This window comes from Mauremys reevesii, linkage group 2 (genome assembly GCF_016161935.1).
Source record: "Mauremys reevesii isolate NIE-2019 linkage group 2, ASM1616193v1, whole genome shotgun sequence".
NCBI classification, from domain to species: domain Eukaryota; kingdom Metazoa; phylum Chordata; order Testudines; family Geoemydidae; genus Mauremys; species Mauremys reevesii.
The window spans coordinates 183648350-183668242 of record NC_052624.1 but is presented as its reverse complement, the minus strand read 5'-3'; the positions used below and the strand labels follow the sequence as shown (position 1 = coordinate 183668242).

General features: G+C 42.4%; 1 protein-coding gene across 6 annotated transcripts in view; it reads left to right on the top strand.

Moving 5' to 3' along the window:
- Positions 1-18516, top strand: part of KIAA0319 (KIAA0319 ortholog) — a 75874-nt gene extending 57358 nt beyond the window's left edge. For 2 of the 6 annotated variants that reach the window (XM_039526997.1, XM_039526999.1), the window contains exons 17-21: positions 3429-3571; positions 5257-5379; positions 8167-8257; positions 10812-10903; positions 12093-13693. In XM_039526997.1, the coding sequence (XP_039382931.1) occupies positions 3429-3571; positions 5257-5379; positions 8167-8257; positions 10812-10903; positions 12093-12271 (628 nt within the window). In that variant the 3' untranslated portion in view covers positions 12272-13693. Of the gene's footprint in view, positions 1-3428; positions 3572-5256; positions 5380-8166; positions 8258-10811; positions 10904-12092; positions 13694-17777 lie in introns of those variants that run through there. The other 4 variants (XM_039527003.1, XM_039527000.1, XM_039527002.1 and 1 more) reach the window with 4 other exon arrangements.
- Positions 18517-19893: the final 1377 nt, after the last annotated feature.

Here is a 19893-nt window from a genome sequence, read left to right as displayed (position 1 = left end):
AGAAGCTGCACAAAATTGTTGCACCATCTTTTCCAAATCTTGCATTCCAAGGGGGAGTACTGGACTAGGGGTTTCCCAGGTGAAAAGTGACGAGGCTGAGGGAGGAAAAGAGGCACCAGAGAGAGAGGCAGCCCAAGGTAGTTGCTTCTTGGGACAGGGCTATTGAGCCTTATGTGAGCTTTTTGCAAAAGGGAGACGTCTATGTGCCATTTTTTACCAGCTCTCTTCAAGGAACTAGGACTTGTATACATTTTATAAATAAGCTACACTGAGGCCAGATCTACACTAGAAATTTTTGCTAATTTAGCAATGTCAGGGATGTGATTGTTATATATAATTTTTTTATGACAACATTTCTATACTAGCAAAAGCCTTACTATAGGTGCAGCTATGATGGCATAAAAGTGCTTTTGCCAGTATAACTTATTTTGCTTGAAGAACTGATATAAGTTATACCACCAAAATACTATAAGCAGATTTTCCTTTCAAGATGGCTTTTTTCACTGACAGTATTTTGTGGGGCTGCAGGATGGCAGAAGTTAGATTTTAAAAGACAATTTTTACTTTTCAAAACTAGTAAATGAGCTTGTGATTCTTCTTGCCTCTGCCAAAGCTCATCACTAGTAGCTTTTTGGCAAGCTGCATGGAAGACTGAAGAGAAGTTGAGAGAGATTTCCCTGGAGCATATGTTTTAGCAATAGAAGTTCTTCGACAGGTGGTAAAATCCCTGAGGTAGGAATCTGGAACTGGAGAACCTCATTTTTAAAAAAGGGTCTCCCTGCAGACCCTTCTTTCACATCTTTCCCTCTATTTCAAAGAAACACATTTATTTATCTTGATGTCTTCGTTTCATTTACTGTCTTTTGTCCTTCCAAAGGCTAAATGGAGTGAAACAGACAGCCACAATAAGCAAATGTTTCATTAAACAAATGTACTTGTCTGGCCGAGGTCTGTATGATCAAAGCTACTTTTTGTTTCCCCTCTTAAAATTTTTGATGCCTCGGGTGCTTTAGATGGTTTTTTACAATCAGTACTGGGGACCTCACCCCCTGGGTGAGCAGAAGCTCACTGAGCATGCTCAGCAGTCTACCTGGCTTCTGAGTAGCCTGGAGAAGTGTGTCTATATCGAGGTGGGCAAACTTTTTGGCCTGAGGGCCACATCTGGGAATGGAAATTGTATGGCAGGCCATGAATGCTCACAAAATTGGGGTTGGGGTGTGGGAGGGAGTGAGAGCTCTGGTTGGGGGTTCAGGCTCTGGGGTGGGGCTGTGGATGAAGAGTTTGGGGTGAGGAGGGTGCTCTGGGCTGTGATCGACGGGTTTGGAGGGCAGGAGGGGGATCAGGGCTGGAGCAGGGGGTTGGGGCGTGGGGAGAGGCTCAGGGGTGCAGGCTCCGAGCAGCGCTTACCTCAAGCGGCTCCTGGAAGCAGCGGCATGTCCCTTCTCCAGCTCCTACACGGATGCGCGGCCAGGCAGCTCTACACGCTGCCCCATTCGCAGGCACCACCCCTGCAACTCCCATTGGCGCTCCGGAGGGGGCCATTGGAGCGTGTAGGAGCCAGAGCGAGGCCATGCCGCAGCTTCTGGGAGTCGTGTGGTGCAGCCCCCAACCCAGTCTGTTATAAGACTTTAAAAATCATACATGTCATGGTTTCAGCTATTGAAATCTGAAATTTTGGTGTTGTAATTGTAGGAGTCCTGACCCAAAAAGGAGTTGTGGTGGGGGGTTGCAAGGTTATTGGGTGGGGGGTTGCGGTACTGCTACCCCTACTTCTGTGCTGCTGCTGGTGGCGGCACTGCCTTCAACAGCAGTGCAGAAGTAAGGATGGCACGGTATGGTATTGCACCCTTACTTCTGCGCTGCTGCCTGCAGAACTGGACCCTCAGTCAGCAGCCACCACTCTCTGGCTGCCCAGCTCTGAAGGCAGCAGCACAGAAGTAAGGGTGAAAAACCATACTGTGCCATCCTTACTTCTGCACAGCTGCTGGCAGGGTGCTGCATTCAGAGCTTGGCACCCAGCCAACAGCCACTGCTCTCTGGCTGCCCAGCTCTGAAGGCAACACAGAAATAAAGGTGGCAATGCTGTGACCCCTCCCCCCAAAATAACCTTGCAATTCCCCCTGGCAACTCCCTTTGGGGTCAGCACCCCCAGTTTGAGAAATGTTGGTCTCCCCCATGAAATCTGTATAGTATAGAGTAAAAGCAGACAAGACCAGATTTAATGGGGGAAGACCAAATTTCACAGTCCGTGATTTGTTTTTCATGGCCATGAATTTGGTACGGCTCTATATGTATATACAATGGATGCATTTGAGTGGCAGATTCAGAGCAAAAGGACTGGAAATGGTTGTACACAGCCGAGCCTACCACAGATTTCAGTGTAGCTTGCACATCTCCTGAGACCTGACAATGCAGTTGACAGAATCTATTGAGATGACCAGTCTTTAAACTGTCTTCCTAAATTAACTAAGGGTATGTCTACACTACCCGCTGGATCAGCGGATAGTGATCAGTCTATCGGGGATCGATGTATCGCATCTCGTCTAGACGCGATCATCGATCCCCGAACGTGCTCCCTGTCGACTCCGGAACTCCTCCAGGGCGAGAGGCAGAAGTGGAGTTGACGGGGGAGCAGTGGCTGTCGATCCCGCACCCCGAGGACACAAAGTAAGTCAATCTAAGATATGTCGACTTCAGCTACACTATTCTCATAACTGAAGTTTCGTATCTTAGATCAATTTCCCTCCTCTCTTTCCCCCCGCCCCAAGTGTAGACCAGGCCTAATACATTTTTTTTTAAATTATTTTTGGAATCTATTCAGAGCTCTATGTACCACCCCAAATTTAAAAATACGCTATTAGGAAATCTAATACCATCACGACAGTATTTCAAACCCCAATGACTAATTTCCAACTAAAAGACTCCACCCCACACCCCAAAAACCCTCAAAGCATCCCACCCGAATGCAGCATAACATGACATAATGGTTTTAGATGGGCTCTTTCTTGATTGCCAGTCCCCCAATACCCTGATCCAGTCTTCTCATTGACTGTGGTGGGTGTTGGATCAGAACTTAGATGCTTGTGGGAAAGTACAGTGGGGTGGGTGAGAGGGCTTTGAAATGGGCCTGGAAGTTTGACAAATGGGAGGACGAGGGAAGGAAGAGCGTGTCCCCCTCTCCTCAGCTTTCTCCAATGAAGCTGAAAAGCTAGAGAACTGTTATTGCTCCTGAACTGAATGGTAGTGCAAAGGCCATGTCACTGTGATGAAGTTGGATAACTCGGTGGCAGATTAAATAATATCTATACACCAAAGACAATGATTTTAAACTTATAATTTCCAGAGTATGGGCTCCTACAATCAAATTGAAAAATATTAGCTCCTTGGACAACATAAATCTTAATTTTATTTGTGCGTTCTCTCTGCAGCACAGCGGTTGTATTCTATGTGCAGAATGGGCATCCTTTCAAAGTAATAAAGGCTTCAGATGTCGCACGGATGCTGCACATGCAGCTGCTAAAGGAGAAGGCTGACTTCCTGCTTTTTAAAGTTCTGCGGGTTGACACAGCTGGTACGTTCTGCCTGCTGCTTCCTATTTCTTGAGTTTTACAGCCATCAGAATATTAATTAGCATAGCAACATGGTACAGTATGCAGGAGCTTCCTTTCTGCACCGTTTTGCATTCAGTTTTCTGAATGATGAGGCTGATAATGCTTGAAATATCTGTTTATCTAGGACAGACTTTTGCCAGTTACTTACTCTTTGCCACTTGTATCTTTAAAAGGAAAGCATGGTGGCTGTCAGTCATTATGTAACTAAGGCTCATTTACTGTATACTAGGAAACGTACCATGCTGGGAAACCCTGTTATAACACTGTACTATCCCAGCTGTGATATAACACTGTTCTTACTCTGTGGATGGGACAAACCAGGCTGTAACCGTAATATAGAATTTGTGTTATATCCCTCGTTCCTTTGAAGTTGTTACACTATTCCCCAACGGAGTTATAATATGATTTGTTCCTACCTCCCCAGGCGAAATGCTCAGGCCATCGTTGTATTATAACCCAGTCCCCTAATGTGGTAAATATTGTAGTGTAGACAGGCCCCTCGTGTTTCTTCATAATGAGAGAGCTTTTCACAATGATGGTTGGGCTTTCAAGCCAGGTTTCAAGTTTTACTCTGCCGTAAAGTCGCAGTGCTGTCTGGGAATTAGAACACTGTGTGACACTGGGGCATTCCAGATCTGAATTTGTTGTAATTTATAGCCAAAGGGGAGGTTTTTTGTAGGATCAGAATGCAAGGAGAGAGAGAGAAGCTGTAGCTCTAAAATAGTCATTGATGAATAGGTTTTATTTTTGAATTTACTCCCGGAGGAAAAAACTACAGCTGTTATACAGTAAAAATTAAGTGGTGTGTTTTTTGTTTTTTTTTACTTTGAAATAGAAGAAAACGAGGTATAATTTTCAAATTTGTATTCATTTAACCTGCTATTTAACTAAAAATTTTCAGGCAAAAAAACCCAAAAAGCTGCTGTGAGTTTTATGTATATTTTTGGAAAGCAGTTTATTTTGACTGTTTTATATTTTGATAAAATGCACACATCATGCTACCTCTTGGTACATTTCCAACAATTAAAAATTAACTATATGAACGCTGTGCCCTAAGGAGTTCTGATGCTACATTTTTTTCAGGTATTTGTATGGTGATCATTATGGTGGTGTCTGGGAACATTCATATTTCTCAAGTACTCAGGTATTCTGGAGACTATACACCATAGAAATACCAATAAATAATACATAAACAAATAAAACTGAACTCCCTGACCCAGGTTGATCTCCAGGTCTAGTGTCAGTAAATTAACATTGGCTCCCTGGCTGGCTATTCAGTTGGATAATATATTTTCATCTTTGTGATCCCACCAGGCTGCTGTGCCTTTAAAGTAAATTGGCCTAACTCAGACCCCCAACAAATGACGGCTGGCCGATTAGGAACCAGCAGTGGGTCAGTTTCAGTGACAGTAAAAGCAGTGGTTTGGGGTATATTTGTCTACCAATGATTCATGGAAACACATCAGTAAAATTTCCACCATTGGATTTCTAAGTGACCTTTTCATTAGTCAGTGTCTGCACTGGACTTGTGGGCAAGAGAATGCACCATGCACTCCCCCACACACACACGTTAGTGCCTAACAGAATGTGCTTTACAAGTTGCCCTTTTACACTGTAATTATCTTCACCTTTGTTCTGTTCTTAGTCTGCCTTTTAAAATGCTCTGGACATGGTCACTGTGACCCCATCACAAAGCGTTGTATTTGCTATCAGCTGTGGATGGAGAACTTGATCCAGCGTTACCTGAATGATGGAGAGAGTAACTGTGGTGAGTTTGGATGGCATTGGGTGGGATGTTCCAAGAACGATTCCCCTTTCCTGTGTGTAGCAGTTCTGTAAATGTATCTATGACTATTGTGCATACTGAAAAACAATGAACAATACACACAACTGTTCTTCCAGAACCAACCAACCAAACAAGGAAATGCAGTCATATGACATGAGAGAAGCAAGTCCATATGGGCTTCATCCTGCACGTTGCCAGGCACTCTAGCCCAGTGGCTCTCAACCTTTCTGGTCCACTGTACCCCTTTTAGGAGTTTGATTTGTCTTGCGTACCTCCAACTTGCAAGTTTCACCTCACTTACAAAAGCAGACACAAAAATATAGAAGTGTCACAGCGCACTATTACTGAAAAATTGCCGACTTTCTCATTGTTACCATATAATTATAAAATAAATCAATTGGAATATAAGTACTGTACTTACATTTCAGTACATAGTCTATAGAGCAGTATAAACAAGTTGTTGTATGAAATTTTAGGTTGTACTGACTTCACTAGTGCTTTTTATGTAGCCTGTTGTAAAACTAGGCAAATATCTAGGTGAGTTGATATGCCCCCTGGAAGATCTCTGTGTACCCCCAGGGATACAGGTACCCCTGCTTGAGAACAACTGCTCTAGCCTGATCCATCAAAATACTTAAGGACCTGCTTAACTTGAAGCACACGAACAGTCTCATTGACATCAGTAGGACTTATCCCGTGCTTAACTGAAAGCATGTGCATAATTGCCGGATGGGACCAGAGTGCTCAGCACCTTACAGGATTGACCTTGATGTAACCGCTTCTTTAAAGGGGAAATTATAGGCAAAGCTTAGGAAAAAAAGATAGAGATAATGTTAGTGTAAACCTTTGTTACTTGGTAAAACTGTTGCTAATGTATATTGGAGAAAGGAGACCGAATTTTCTGCAATTCTTTTCCCCCTTGACTGTTTACTAAGATTTATTTTCCCCCCCAAACAGTTTGTCAGAGTTCCATTTTGTAAGGTGCAGAACACCTCACTACCACTAACTGCAGTCAAAGTGGAGGGAACTCGGCAACTTGCAGGACATCTCACAGGCCTGGCAGCTCCATGTGTGTGCTGTGACCCCATTACTGGCCTTAGCAGTTACATGCACAGAAGGAAGGAAGAATGCACCTCACAGTTGGAGTTGTATTACTTGTGGAAATGGAGAAAATTTGGAAATGAATAACGAAAGAACATTAGGGGGCTCTCTGGCTGTCCAGCCCCTCAATATTACACTGTGGAAGATGATCTGCATGAGAGTTTAAAGTGATTGAGAATCTTCTAAATAATACTAGACGTTGTCATTTTAAAATATTTTTTTTTCAAATTTTGCATAATGGTTTTCGGAGAAAAGTATAAAAATAGCTAAATGTTACTTCTGGGACACTTAGAAATTATTTTGGACCAGATGGATGTTTCTGTAGATAACCCTGGTACTGCACCTGCAGTTGCTTAGGAGTTTCTGATTTCTACTCAGGGTAAGAGGAACAACACAGCGATAACACCCCACAGCATTCTGGTGGATGTGTTTTGTGCATCATGTTTTAATACGGTGGCCTAGATGTTTGTAGCAGTGGCTACAAAATGCTTGTGTTTTATACTAAACAGTCTAGTCAGTTTTAAAAACTTGGCTTTTTTTATTTGACCACCTTCACCATTTTCTAAATTGTCTTTCTCACATGTATTACAGTTACCTCTGGAAAATACAGTTTAGTTGTCACTGGTTTACGTTTTATTGTGTGACAGGACTATCATTTCTTTGATAGGCATACCCCTTTGACATCCTATTTGAAATCTCCTCTATTGTACTTAGTTTTAATATAAAATTTAAATTAAATTAAGGCTAATAGCATTAGTTTAGCCAAAATACAATTCTATTCTTTGCATGGGACAGTCTCCTACTCTTACGTTGAGAAATACATTACTCCTCAAGTAGTCTGATTGATTTCTATAGGATCACTTGAGGAATAAGATACCCTTGCTCATGGGGAGTAGTATCAGAATCTGGACCCATGTGTTTGTATATAGGGTTGCCAACTATCTAATCACACAAACCCAAACACCCTTGCCCTGCCCTGCCCCTTCCTTGAGGCCCTGCCCACTCCATCCCCCCTCACTCACTTTCACCAGACTAGGGCAGAGGGTTGGGGTGTGGGCTCTGAGCTGGGGCCGAGGGATTCTGAGTGTGGGAGAGGGCTCTGGGCTGAGCCTGGGGTAGGGGGCTGGGGTGCAGGAAGGGGTGAGGGGTGCAGGCTCTGGGAGGGAGTTGGGTTCAGGAGGAGGTTCCGGGTTTGGGCAGGACGTTGGGGTGCAGGAGGGATCTCCCTGATCCTATATGATATTTTTTCAGTTTCCTCATATGAAGGAATTCTTTTTCTAACCGCACACTGTCATCAATCACATGCCCTATCAGAGCTGTACTGTACAGAAGGTGCATAAAGGTACACACCTCACTTGGGTGAAATGCCCAGGCTGGAAAGAACCCAGTTTGACTTTCAGATCTCAGGCTGAATTTGCTGGGCTGGCAGGAGAAAAAATATATTTTACTTACAACCTGTGACTATTTGATCCGGAAGTCTAAGTCTCAGCAATGGTAAATAGGGACCCTGGTGATGTCATTTTTACAGATTCCCTTTTAAGAGAACAACTCTCAGGTTCCAGTCAGTCTTAATGAAAAATGAAGCCGCACTCCACCTCATGAGATCAGTTATTGAGACAGTTACATTCATGATACCTTTGTGCATCACTCTCTTGTTTTATTTTCTAGAATGGAGCATACTCTACGTGACTGTATCCACTTTCATTTTGGTTGTGCTCATGGTGAGCTTAGCGTGGCTCTGCATCTGCTACTGCAAGAGGTATGTGTTTTGTATTGTTTTCAGTGCAGTGCATTTAAACGTGACGTCACTGCACCTCAGCATTAAACCATTCTGCTCTTCTCAAACACTCTACTGTCCTCTCTAGATATTTTTCTGTCTTTGGGTTTATATATTTACCCCACTGAGAAGTAGGACCTGTCCTTTGCCTGAGGTGCTCCTTGACACGCTTTAAAAATACAGCTATAAAACAAGACTACTGCTGGAACCACCAACCACCTCTCCACCTAATAATTAACGTATATCCTAGCCCAGCGGCTGAAAATATATTTAAGATCTTTAAAATCCTCCCACTAGAATCTTCCCAGTCTCTCACACCTAGATAAAGCCGTATCTCCTGGAAGTGACTAAACTAGGGCTGTTTTGGACCTGGAGGAAGGAAACTCTAAAGCAGAGGGTACTTCATGGCTATAGCTCGGCAGGTTGGGTCTGGCTTATGTCCAAGGAAACTAGTCTGTACAACGTATGCTAATGCTGTCTATCCCAGGAGTTTCTCTCTGCTTCCAGCTCATTTTGTTTTGTTTTGTTTTGTTTTTTTGTTTTGTCTGCCTTGTTAATATGCTTTTTCTGATCTCATTATCAATCTCAGGTGTGGCTACACTAGAGAGACTACACTGATTTAGCTCTATCAGCATCACTACGCCAGCATATCCCCATAGTGTAAAGCAGCCTACTCTGATGGAATGGATTTTTTTTTTTCCATTCATGTAGGAACTGCAGTAGCTATGAATGACAATAGCTATGGACAAAGAAGCATTCTTCTGTCAACATACCTGCATCTGCACTGGGGGCTAGGTTAGCATAGCTGTGGTGGTCCAGGGTGTGATTATTTTTTGTTTTTTTTGTTTTTTTCTCACCCCCTCACCCACATAGCTATGTCGACCTTACTTTTAAGCGTAAATCACGTGTCAGCAAGACCATCAGTAATTCTCTCCCAAGTAACGTATTTGTCCACTTCGTCCTTTCTGGTGCGAGTCATTGGTGTGAATGTTTTGTTGCCCAGTAGACGAGACGGTTTGTTTTGATGAAACAAAAAATGAATTTTCTGGGTGTTGCATCCGACAAAGTGGGTATTCACCCACAAAAGCTCATGCTCCAATACGTTTGTTAGTCTATAAGGTGCCACAGAACTCTTTGCCGATTTTACAGATCCAGACTAACACGGCTACCCCTCTGATACTGGGTGTTTAGTCTTCCCCACAATGACATTTTGGAGAGATGTACAGGATATTGTTTGAAAAGCTGTGCCCCTTGGACTGCTTTCTCTGGCACTGGGGTGGCCGGTGTTGGACCTCCGAGACTGGCATGTGGCAGGGACTGGTGGAACTCCTGCACGGAACTGGGGCTCATCTGCCTCTGTGACTCTGTCCTCACTTGCCTCAGACTCTGCAGAGGGCATCTGACTGGTCCAGAGATCGACGTGGAGAGAAGGGGCAGGGACTGTGGAGGTGGGGCAGAGGTAGGAGATATAAACTCCTTGGGGCAAGGATAAGTAAATGATGCATGGCTTCCAGGGACTGGATTGTTTTTTAGATACCTTTATTGACATCTCAGATTAAGTCAGCCTGTCTGGAGAGTGCAGAGTCCAAATTATTTTTATTTCTATGTATTTATTTAAATTGTAATAGTGCCCGCTATGTGCTTATCAAACGATGGGGGGGGGGGGGAGGGTCAGTCCCTGCCCTGAAGAGCTTATCATATAAAAAAGACAGACAGCAGAAAGGTGTGGGAAAGGGATACAGCATACAAGCAAAGTGATCAGTGATAGTAATGCACATCCTGTTAGATATGTCCCTGATTGTACATGCTAAAATCCCCTCCTCATTCCTCCTTCTACCATTCAACCCCTCATCTTCCCCCCGGGCAGCAGTTCTCCACTTCCCTTCTAGTGTTCTTATTCTCTCTCAGACATTCAGCCCCTTCCCTCCATGTAAACGAGCAAGTAACTCCTAGGATAAATCCATTATATAAATTCATAGGTGATGTAGTTCCTGTAGGCGATGTGGGAGAAGTGAACCTTGAGGAAGGATTTAAATGAGGAGACAGTTGTCTGCAGACCAGAGCAGGAGGGGATTTTATGCGTAGGTGGAAATCTCTATTTTGATTGGGTTTGGTTAGCGATGGGCCCAAACCAAACTTGGTGGAAACCCAGATCTGAAATCTGCTCTTGTAAGGGCTAAACCAAAATGCTGGGTCTGGACACACCCCTAAGCTTTGGGAAAATTTTGTCCTGGAACCAAACTGTGTGCCTCAGGCCCATCGCTAGGTAGTGTAGAAGTCTGTTCCCTAGTTAAGCAGGCCCACTTTTGCCCACTTTCTGCATATGAAAGAAAGACTTGCACTTAGTGGTGCAGATTCTGCTCCCATTTACATCAGCATCAATCAGGAGTGACTCTTGAAATAGGTGGAGTTACATCTGCATAGAGATACTGTGAGAGCAAAATTGGCCTCTTTGGTTGTCCCTGTTCAGTGTATGTGTGTCAATTTATTTACTGTGCATGAGAACTTGATTTACTGGTGGTAACTTTCCTTTTAGCAGAAAGAGGACAAAGATAAGAAAGAAAACCAAATACACTATCCTAGATAACATAGATGACCAGGAAAGGATGGAGCTAAGGCCCAAATATGGTAAGATTTATTTTTTAATTGGGACCTTTTCTTAGCAGTGGATCATTAAACTCCTATGTTTGTCTTAATTTTTGTTTAAGTTGTTTACTACTTCTCATAACACAAGAACTAGGGGTCACCAAATGAAATTAATAGGCAGCAAGTTTAAAACAAAGGAAGTATTTCTTCACACAACACACAGTCAACCTGTGGGACTCCTTGCCAGAGGATGTCGTGAAGGCCAAGACCATAACAGGGTTCAAAACAGAACCAGGTAAATTCATGGAGGATAGGTCCATCAATGGCTATTCACCAGGATGGGCAGGGATGGTGTCCCAAGCCTCTATTTGCCAGAAGCTGGGAATGAGCGACGGGATGGATCACTTGATGATTACCTGTTCTGTTCTTTCCCTCTGGGGCACCTGTTGGAAGACAGGATACTGGGCTAGAGCCAGTATGGCTGTTCTTATGTTATGTTCTTAATTTTATAGCAGCTAGTTACAAAGTTCTCTTCCATACATATGTTCTTCATTTTAAAAGAAAACATGAAAACAACTTTTAACTTTGTAACATGTTTTTAAAAAAAACAACAACAAAAAACAAAAACAACTCCCCCCCTCCCCTTTTCTAGCTAATACATAGCAATATTGCATGGCCCAAATACGTCCCATCTAACTTCAGTGGGCTTTGGAGCATGCCCCTAGTTAACAGCTTCCATTCACAATGAAAGGCCTTTAATTTTAATTTCCCTCAGTCTAATGGGGGGAATATTTTAAGTGCAGTGGAGGAAAACCTCCTAAAAAGTAAAAAATTCACCCAGGAGCACAGACTTTTCATGGTCAATCTTAGAGCTGTATGTGTGGGTAGATTTAATTGATTGGTTCAAGCTGTTAGCAAGGACTGTGCTGCGTGATGAGATGCTTTAAATGAATTGTGAACATCTGTAGTAAAATAGAGGCAGACCAAAGCACAAGGCACCGGCTGCTCAGGTAGTATCAATATGTCAATCTCCATTGCGGTCAGTGGAGTATCTGGCCCCCGATATTTAGTGTGTGTTTGTATAATCTTTAATATGGATGGTGGCCTGAATAGTTACTCTTCAAGGCAGTGCAGCACAGCATCACTGACTTTGCACAACACTACACAGGGGAGAGGTTACTAAATTTAAAAGTAAAACTTTCCAGAGAATCTTTTGGTTTGTTATTTTCAGGTATAAAACACAGAAGTACAGAACACAATTCCAGTCTGATGGTTTCAGAGTCCGAGTTCGACAGCGACCAGGACACTATCTTCAGCAGAGAAAAGGTCGAAAGAGAGAATCCTAAGAACATCATGAATGGTTCTGTCAAAAATGGAGTTTCCTTCACCTATAGCTCGAAAGACAGATAATTTAATGAGTGTAAAATGAAAGGACGTGCTGATTTGACACATCAAGAAAGTGTTGATCCACCTTTTTGTTTTCAAAATCAAAAGCTTCCTAAAATTTATCCTAACAGCAGATGAAGTAAAATTCCAGTACAGTGATGGGGGGGATTAAACAGACAACTAACTCTTGTCATTGGTGTAAGAAGCACATTTAATTCCTCCTTTGCTCTGTGCTGAACATTTATGTATAAGTGTCAGCAGACACTTTTCCTATAACAGACCAAGGAATCACTGCTATGACCCCAGCCAGGAGTGTTCTGTTACTAACAACGGTGACTGTCTGAGGCTTTGAGCTATATACAGGCTGTGTCTTTACTTTGTTTCCATCACTCGGAGGAGCACTGTTATGTTACGTAGCTAATGTAAAACAGTAAAAGCCAACATTCAGAGTTTCCCTTCTAGCTGCAAAGAGGAGAGTTTGGCTACAAGCTTCATCTTCATATACAGTTTTTAAGTTGGATACAGAAAGGGGAGGTCCACAGATAGCATTTTTAATACATAGTATTTGCCTCTACGCTTTGCTTTAAGACTGTGGGTTTTAGGGTAGCACTCCTAAGGTGAAAATGCCTCTGTTTTTAAGGGATGTTTACTATCTAGCAGTTTCACTTAATCAGCTGCAAGCTAATGTGATACTTTTGTATCCTGTACAAAGCATATGCCCCCTATATTTATGTCAAAAAAATGATGGCAGCAGAGAAATCCTGCCTTTTATTCTCTTCCATTATGACGACTGAGGCTTGTATTTCTGTTCCCTCTGGGGCCTGAAGACCCAAGCCAGGGGTATGTAATAAAGAGGAGAGGGGCAGGGAGGACTTAGCACCTGCATGCCTCCTGCTATGTGTCAAACACCCTAAACTTCCTTTGGCTTAAATGGGAGTTTAAGGTGCTCAGGACCTTTCAAGATTGGACCCTTAATGCGCTTAAATTGAGATGGACACTAGAATATGTCAGTAGGGAGTGTTAGAATGTGTCAAGGCTGTTACTGAGCAAAGGCTTGGCTCTTTGTTACATATAGGAAGCAGGAGCTTTGATCACACAGTAAGGATTAGTTAGGGCTGACTGAAACTTTCTCTTGAATATTAGAGGGGTTTTTTGTTTACTCTTTGCTAGGGGGTTGGCTGTCTTGGGTCAGGAAGAGGGGCAAGACTCTTGTTCAGCACCCAGGTGGTATTCGGGGGTACCATATTTGAAGCGCCCCATCACGTCCTTGAGATCTGTATAAGGAGAACCCAGTTTATATGTGGACTTCATTTGTTCATGGCTACGGTGGTGGGGGATACAGACCAGTCAGCTTAACTTCAGTTCCCAGGAAGTTAATGGAGCAAATAATTAAGTAATCAATTGGCGAAGACCTATTAGATAATAAGGTGATAAGTAACACCATGGATTTGTCAAGAACAAATCATGTCAAACCAACTCAATAGCTTTCTTTTGACAGGGTAACAAGACTTGTGGATGGGGAAGCAGTAGATGTGGTAGGTTTTGACTTTAGTAAGGCTTTTGATACTGTCTCTCATGACCTTCTCATAAATAAGCTAGGGAAATACAACCTAGATGGAGCTACTATAAGGCATAACTGGTTAGAAAACCGTTCCCAGAGAATAGTTATCAGTGGTTCACAGTCAAGCTGGAAGGGCATAACAAGTGGGGTCCCGCAGGGATCAGTTCTGGGTCCAGTTCTGTTCAATATCTTCAGTGATTTAGATAATGGCATAGAGAGTACACTGATAAAGTTTGTGGATGATACCAAGCTGGGAGGGGTTGCAAGTGCTTTGGAGAATAGGATTAAAATTCAAAATGATCTGGACAAACTGGAGAAATGGTCTGAAGTAAATTGTATTTGTCCTTATTGAATTTCATCTTAAGTTCTCCATTTAAGAAGGAACAATCAGTTGCACACATACAAAATGGGAAATGACTGCCTATGAGCTAAGAAGGAGTACTGCAGAAAAGGATCTGGGGGTCATAGTGGATCACAAGCTAAATCTGAGTCAACAATATAATACTGTTGCAAAAAAAGCAAACCTCATTCTGGGATGTATTAGCAGGAATGTTGTAAGCAAGACATGAGAAATAATTCTTCCGCTTTACTCTGCGCTGATTAGGCTCAACTGGAGTATTCTGTCCAGTCTTGGGTGCCACATTTCAGGAAAGATGTGGACAAATTGGGAAAATCCAGAGAAGAGCAACAAAATAACTAAAGGTCTAGAAAACATGACCTATGAGGGAAAATTGGAAAATATAACACCAACTACACATACATAATGATGGGTTATAAATTAGCTGTTACCACTCAAGAAAAAGAAACCCAGTTTTTTCAATGTGCATTATTTTGCTCTTATCAATGTTGAATTTAATCTGCCATTTTGTTGTAATTCTTTGCAGTCAGCTTTGGATTTAACTATATTGAATAATTTTGTATCATCTGCAAACTTTGCCACTTCACTGTTCACTCTCTTTTTCCAGATCATTAATGAATATGTCGAACAGCACAGGTCCCAGATCCTTCAGGGACCCTGCTGTTTACCGCTCTCCATTGTGAAAACTGACTATTTATTCCGACCTTTTGTTTCTGATCCTTTAACCAGTTACTGATCCATGAGAGGACCTTCCTTCTTATCCCATGATTACTTAGATTCCTTAAGAGCCTCTGGTGAGGGACCTTGTTAAAGGCTTTCTGAAAATCCAAGTACACTGGATCACCCATATTCACATGCTTGTTGATGCCCTCAGAATTCTAATAGATTGATGGAGGCATGACTTGCCTTGACAAAAGTCTGTTGTCTCTTCCATAACAAATTGTTTGTTTGTGTCTGATCATTCTTTTCTTTACTATAGTTTCTACCAAATTGCCTGGTAGTGACATTAGGCTCACTGGTCAAGATCTCCTTGGGTGCCCTTTTTAAATATCAGTGTTAAATTAACTATCTTCCAGTCAGCAGGTGCAGAATTTCAGTGATAGGTTACATACTACAGTTAATAGTTTTGCAATTTCATATTTGAGTTACTTCAGAACTCTTTGGTGAATACCATCTGGTCCTGGTGACGTATTACTGTTTAATCTTCTATTGACACATCAATGTGGGATAGTACTTCCGATTTTGTGGTTAAAAAAAAGAATAGCTCTGAAGTCAGTATCACCCCCACATCCTCTGCAGTGAAAATCGATGCAAACAATTCATTTAGCTTTTCTGCAATGGCCTTGTTTTCCCTGAATGCTCCTTTCGCATCTTGGTATTCTAGTGGTTCTGTTGTCTGTTTGGGAGGCTTCCTGCTTCTGATGTACATCAAAAAATTCTTACCGTTAGTTTTTGTGTGTCAAATTATTTTGTGGCCTGCCTTATACTTGAACATGTAACCTGTCAGAGTTTGTGGCACCTTCCTACTATCTTCACTAGGATTAGACTTTCAAATTTGAAAGGATGCCTTTTTGCCTCTAACGGCCTCCACTGCTCTGCTGTTTAGTGATGATGGCATTCTTTTTGTCCTGTTGTTGTTTTTTTCTGATTTGTGATATAGATTTATTCTGAGCCTCCGTTATGGTGTTTTTAAATAGTCCTCATTCTGCTTGCAGGCATTTGACCCTTTTGATTTCCATCTAACAAGCATGCTCATTTTTGTGGAGTTCTCCTTTTTAAGTTAAATGTTAATACCTTTCTGGCTCTGAGAATTTGTGATATCAAATATTAATATCCTCAGTGATCCTTAAGTCTAGTATGACTTTTTTGTCAGGCATTGAGGACTGAATATAACAAGCCCTGAACTTTGGATCACTGTAATTTTTATTTCTAATAATGCTAATTCCTGGAGTCTCTGCCCAGGCAATTCCCAGAACTGGGAGGGCAAGGCTATTAACTGGTAGGGTTAAATGCATTGGTGGAACTGAGTGGGGAAGTCTGCCTATTTTTATGGACTGTGCTGGACTTGAAGCACTCAAGATCCACCCTGACAGACAAAATAAAAATATTAAAAATGCCCCAGGGTGCTTGGAACTACTCAGAAAATTCCCACACCTACTATACAAGCAGCTGAGGGTTGAGATGCTAACGTTCTACATGAAAGCATCAATATGTTAATAAGGACAACCATGGCAACTATGTTCTTGCCCACATCCCTTCAAAGTTAAGCCCTGAGTGCAGTTGATATAGTAAGGAGTGTGAGAATCTTCGCTATAAGAGGTATTTAATAAGTCCACAAACTAATTGTTGCATATGGAGGCATCCATACTTACAGAACATCAAACTACACCACTATAAGCAAGCCCAAACCTTCTTTTTTACCTTGGCAGACAAAGGGCTTGGCTACACTTACGGTTTGCAGCGCTGGTAGTTTGCAGCGCTGGTCATCCAGCTGTGTAGGAGCAGTGTGTGTGTGCACACACACTCACAGCTACCAGCGTGTGTGGCCATTTGCAGCATTTCCAACGCTGCTGGGAGGATGATGCATTATGGGCAGCAGCAGCATTCAAGTGGCCACAACGTGCTTTTTTTTTGGGGGTGGGTGGGGGTCTAGTGTGCGGGGGGGAGGGAGGGGAGAGAGAGTTTGGAGCCAACACTGTGTGTGTAGCTTCCTGACTTGAAAAAAAAGAACATTTTTTTTTTTAGTTTTAGTTTTAAAGCCTGCAACCTGCCTGCCTGTTTCCTGCTTTCTGCCTGCCCTCTCATTGATTTTGTTTACAGCCAGTACAGATGATCACAGCAAACAGGAGCTATGTTTGTTTTTTAGATAGCAGCAGCGCAGGGGAGGAGCTCACAGAGCTGTTCAACACAGGGAGGAGGAGGATTTTTTTTTTGTTTATTGATTGATCACAGCAAAGCAGGAGATAGATAAGCAGCTCCAGAGAAACGAGAGAGGAGGTTCACAAAAAAAAAAAAGACAAACAAAAAAACAAAACAAAGGTAATTTAGTTTAAAAATTCTCATTCTATCTCCCTATCCCTGAGGGCCAATTGTGCGCTGTGTGTGTGTGTGTGATTTGATGAGGAGCAGCTGGATCACCAGCAACCAAATCACCCCACCCCAAGTAGCCAACAGCCAGCCCCAGCGCCAGGAGTTTGCCAGCTGCAGTTGTGCTGCAGGTGTGTGTGGGTGCAGTGCTGCAGTGCTGGACCAGCGCTGCAACTTGCCTTGCAAGCCAAGCCCAAAGTGCTTCTGCAGTATGAGGTGAAATTTAGCTGGACATGTCTGACAAGAACAGTAAAAGCAAAGCCTCTGTCTTCTAATTCAACCCCGGAGCTGTTGCTGATTTTAACTGTTGTTTGACCGTCCTTACCAAGTTACCTTTGACAAGCTCAGTTATCTCATCTCTTGTTTCACACTTGTCAGATATTTCCAATTGCCTTCTGGGAGGACAAAAGGAACTTTAACAGCCTCATTGTTAAGTGCACCAGATACAGCTGTAGTTCAGGCACCTCCCACACCCGTGTTGCCAGACATTCTTGCCTATGTGATGCTATTTTTATTTTATTCAGATTGTCTTGAGGAAATGGAAGTGCACATGCTCATGCAGGGGGATTCATCTGCAGAGGATTTAACAGCACAGTGTGTATTGTCTCCATTCTTTATTCTACTCCTTCAAACCTGAGAGCAGCTCAAAAATGCTAGAGCTTAACATTCCTCACACAGCTCTGGCCTTCTTCAAACAATCACAGGCCAAAACCTTCAGGCCCCCCCCATTTAAGTAAAATTCCTGTCAGTTTGTGGGTGTATTGCCTGTATAACGAGTGTGGGTTTTGGTCTTTGCTACGTTGAGATGATAATGGAATAAGTTATAGTGACCTTGAGTTTGGGGTGGCGATGGTGCAGAGAAAATAACTATCACCTGCTGGACAATTTATGGAAGACTGGTCTGAGAAACAGAGATGAATGGTGAGCATCCCTCTAGGAGAAGGGCGAGTGGGATAAGAAAGTGGGGAAGGGAGGTCCTAAAGCATAAGGGAGAGTTGTACTTAGGATTCTGGACACAGCTCAGTATCAGATCCAGGCGTAGCAAGGGAGAAAAAAGTCTAAGGGTTTGAAACTGATAGTACTTTAAATGAAAATACATTTCCCTGTAGCATAGGCAGTGAATTAAGTTCAGGTCAGCCACAAGTCAGTACTTTGCCTCTGTACAGAAGCATAGTGCCCTCTGTGTGGGTGAGCTATTGCAGACTTTCTAACAGGAATCTGTCTCTAGAAAATGTTATATATTGCAAATGATAATATATTATAACTGGAACCATTTCTGAAGTGATACTATTATATATGTAGCCTTCCTAATAAAGATCTGTCTTTCCTTCTGTGAGGCTCAGTCATGTGTCCTTGTGGATGTTGCATTCTTCTGTATCTGATGTTCAGTTCTGAGGTCAGAGCAGTATAGTAAAAACAATTACCTGCTTTAGCTTTTCTGTTCATACGCCAAACCATAAGAGTTAATTTAATTGTTTTTGACCCTTTGCACTGAGTGGCAAGGAAAATATAAGAAGTAGGAATGAGTTCAGTATATTGAAGAAGACAAAGAGGCCAGAAACTCAAATGATAATTGCAGCTCTCAGCGAGGGGCTGACTATACTAGAACTGATTTTGTTGGTTTGCTAGCAACTACATAAAAATTGGGGGGGCGGAGGGGGAATGTTTTGGGTCAACCCGACAATGAAATGTTTGGAAGTTTTCAGTTAATTGAAGTCAAAGATTTCATTTTGTGAGACTGAGCATTTTTTTCAGGGGGAGGGTCAGTGTTTATTAACATCTTTAATAAAATTGACAGACACTTCAAATCAAAATGTTTTACTAGCTGTTTAAATAAAACCTGCTTTCTTTTTCACGAGCAAAGTATTGTTATAACAGAGTGCCCTTTTCAGATAAAGGGAATAATCCCAGCCATCCCCCTGGACATGTGGGTACAAGTGGCAGCTTCATGCCTTGCTACAGGTAAGAGGATGGAGTAGTTATGATTCTTAAGTGTTCTGTATAGTGGCATGGCCTGTAGCCTTCAGAACTGTATAACACTTAAGCAAGCATAATCCTGCTTCTCCATTTCCTCGGATACTAGGCATTTCCAGCTCGGCCAGGAGTTCTGCACTAGGGCCAGCTGCAACAAGTTTTGTCCATCCTAGCATCGAAAAGTGACTTTGTTAAACAATGAAAACATAAGATTCCCTATTTTTTGCCTCAGTTACAGATCGTATTTGTTTAAGTAAAATGTCCTAATTGCCAGCTGTGCAGGCTCAGTCTGAGATGTGAAAACCAAGTCATGCTCTCCTTTTCCACATGCCGTTGGCCATGTTCTGCCTTCATTTACGCAAGTGCATCTCCATTGTTTTCAAGAGGATACACGTGTAGTTAATTGTCTTCCACAGGGTTGCATTTGATCCTATAGCTGTAACTTAATTAAAATTCTGATGATGAAAAGAAAGGAACAAGACCACAGCTTCCCCACAGATGCTGTGGCTCTAGTACTAAAAGGAATAAATAAATCCCCCACTCTTTTCATCGATCACTACAGCTTCCAGTTATGATGCTGAATACACCCTGGGTATGATGCTGAGTCAGAAGGAACTACTTTTACAGTCATAGTTTCACTCTGTATTGTACTTTCAGGTAGGAATA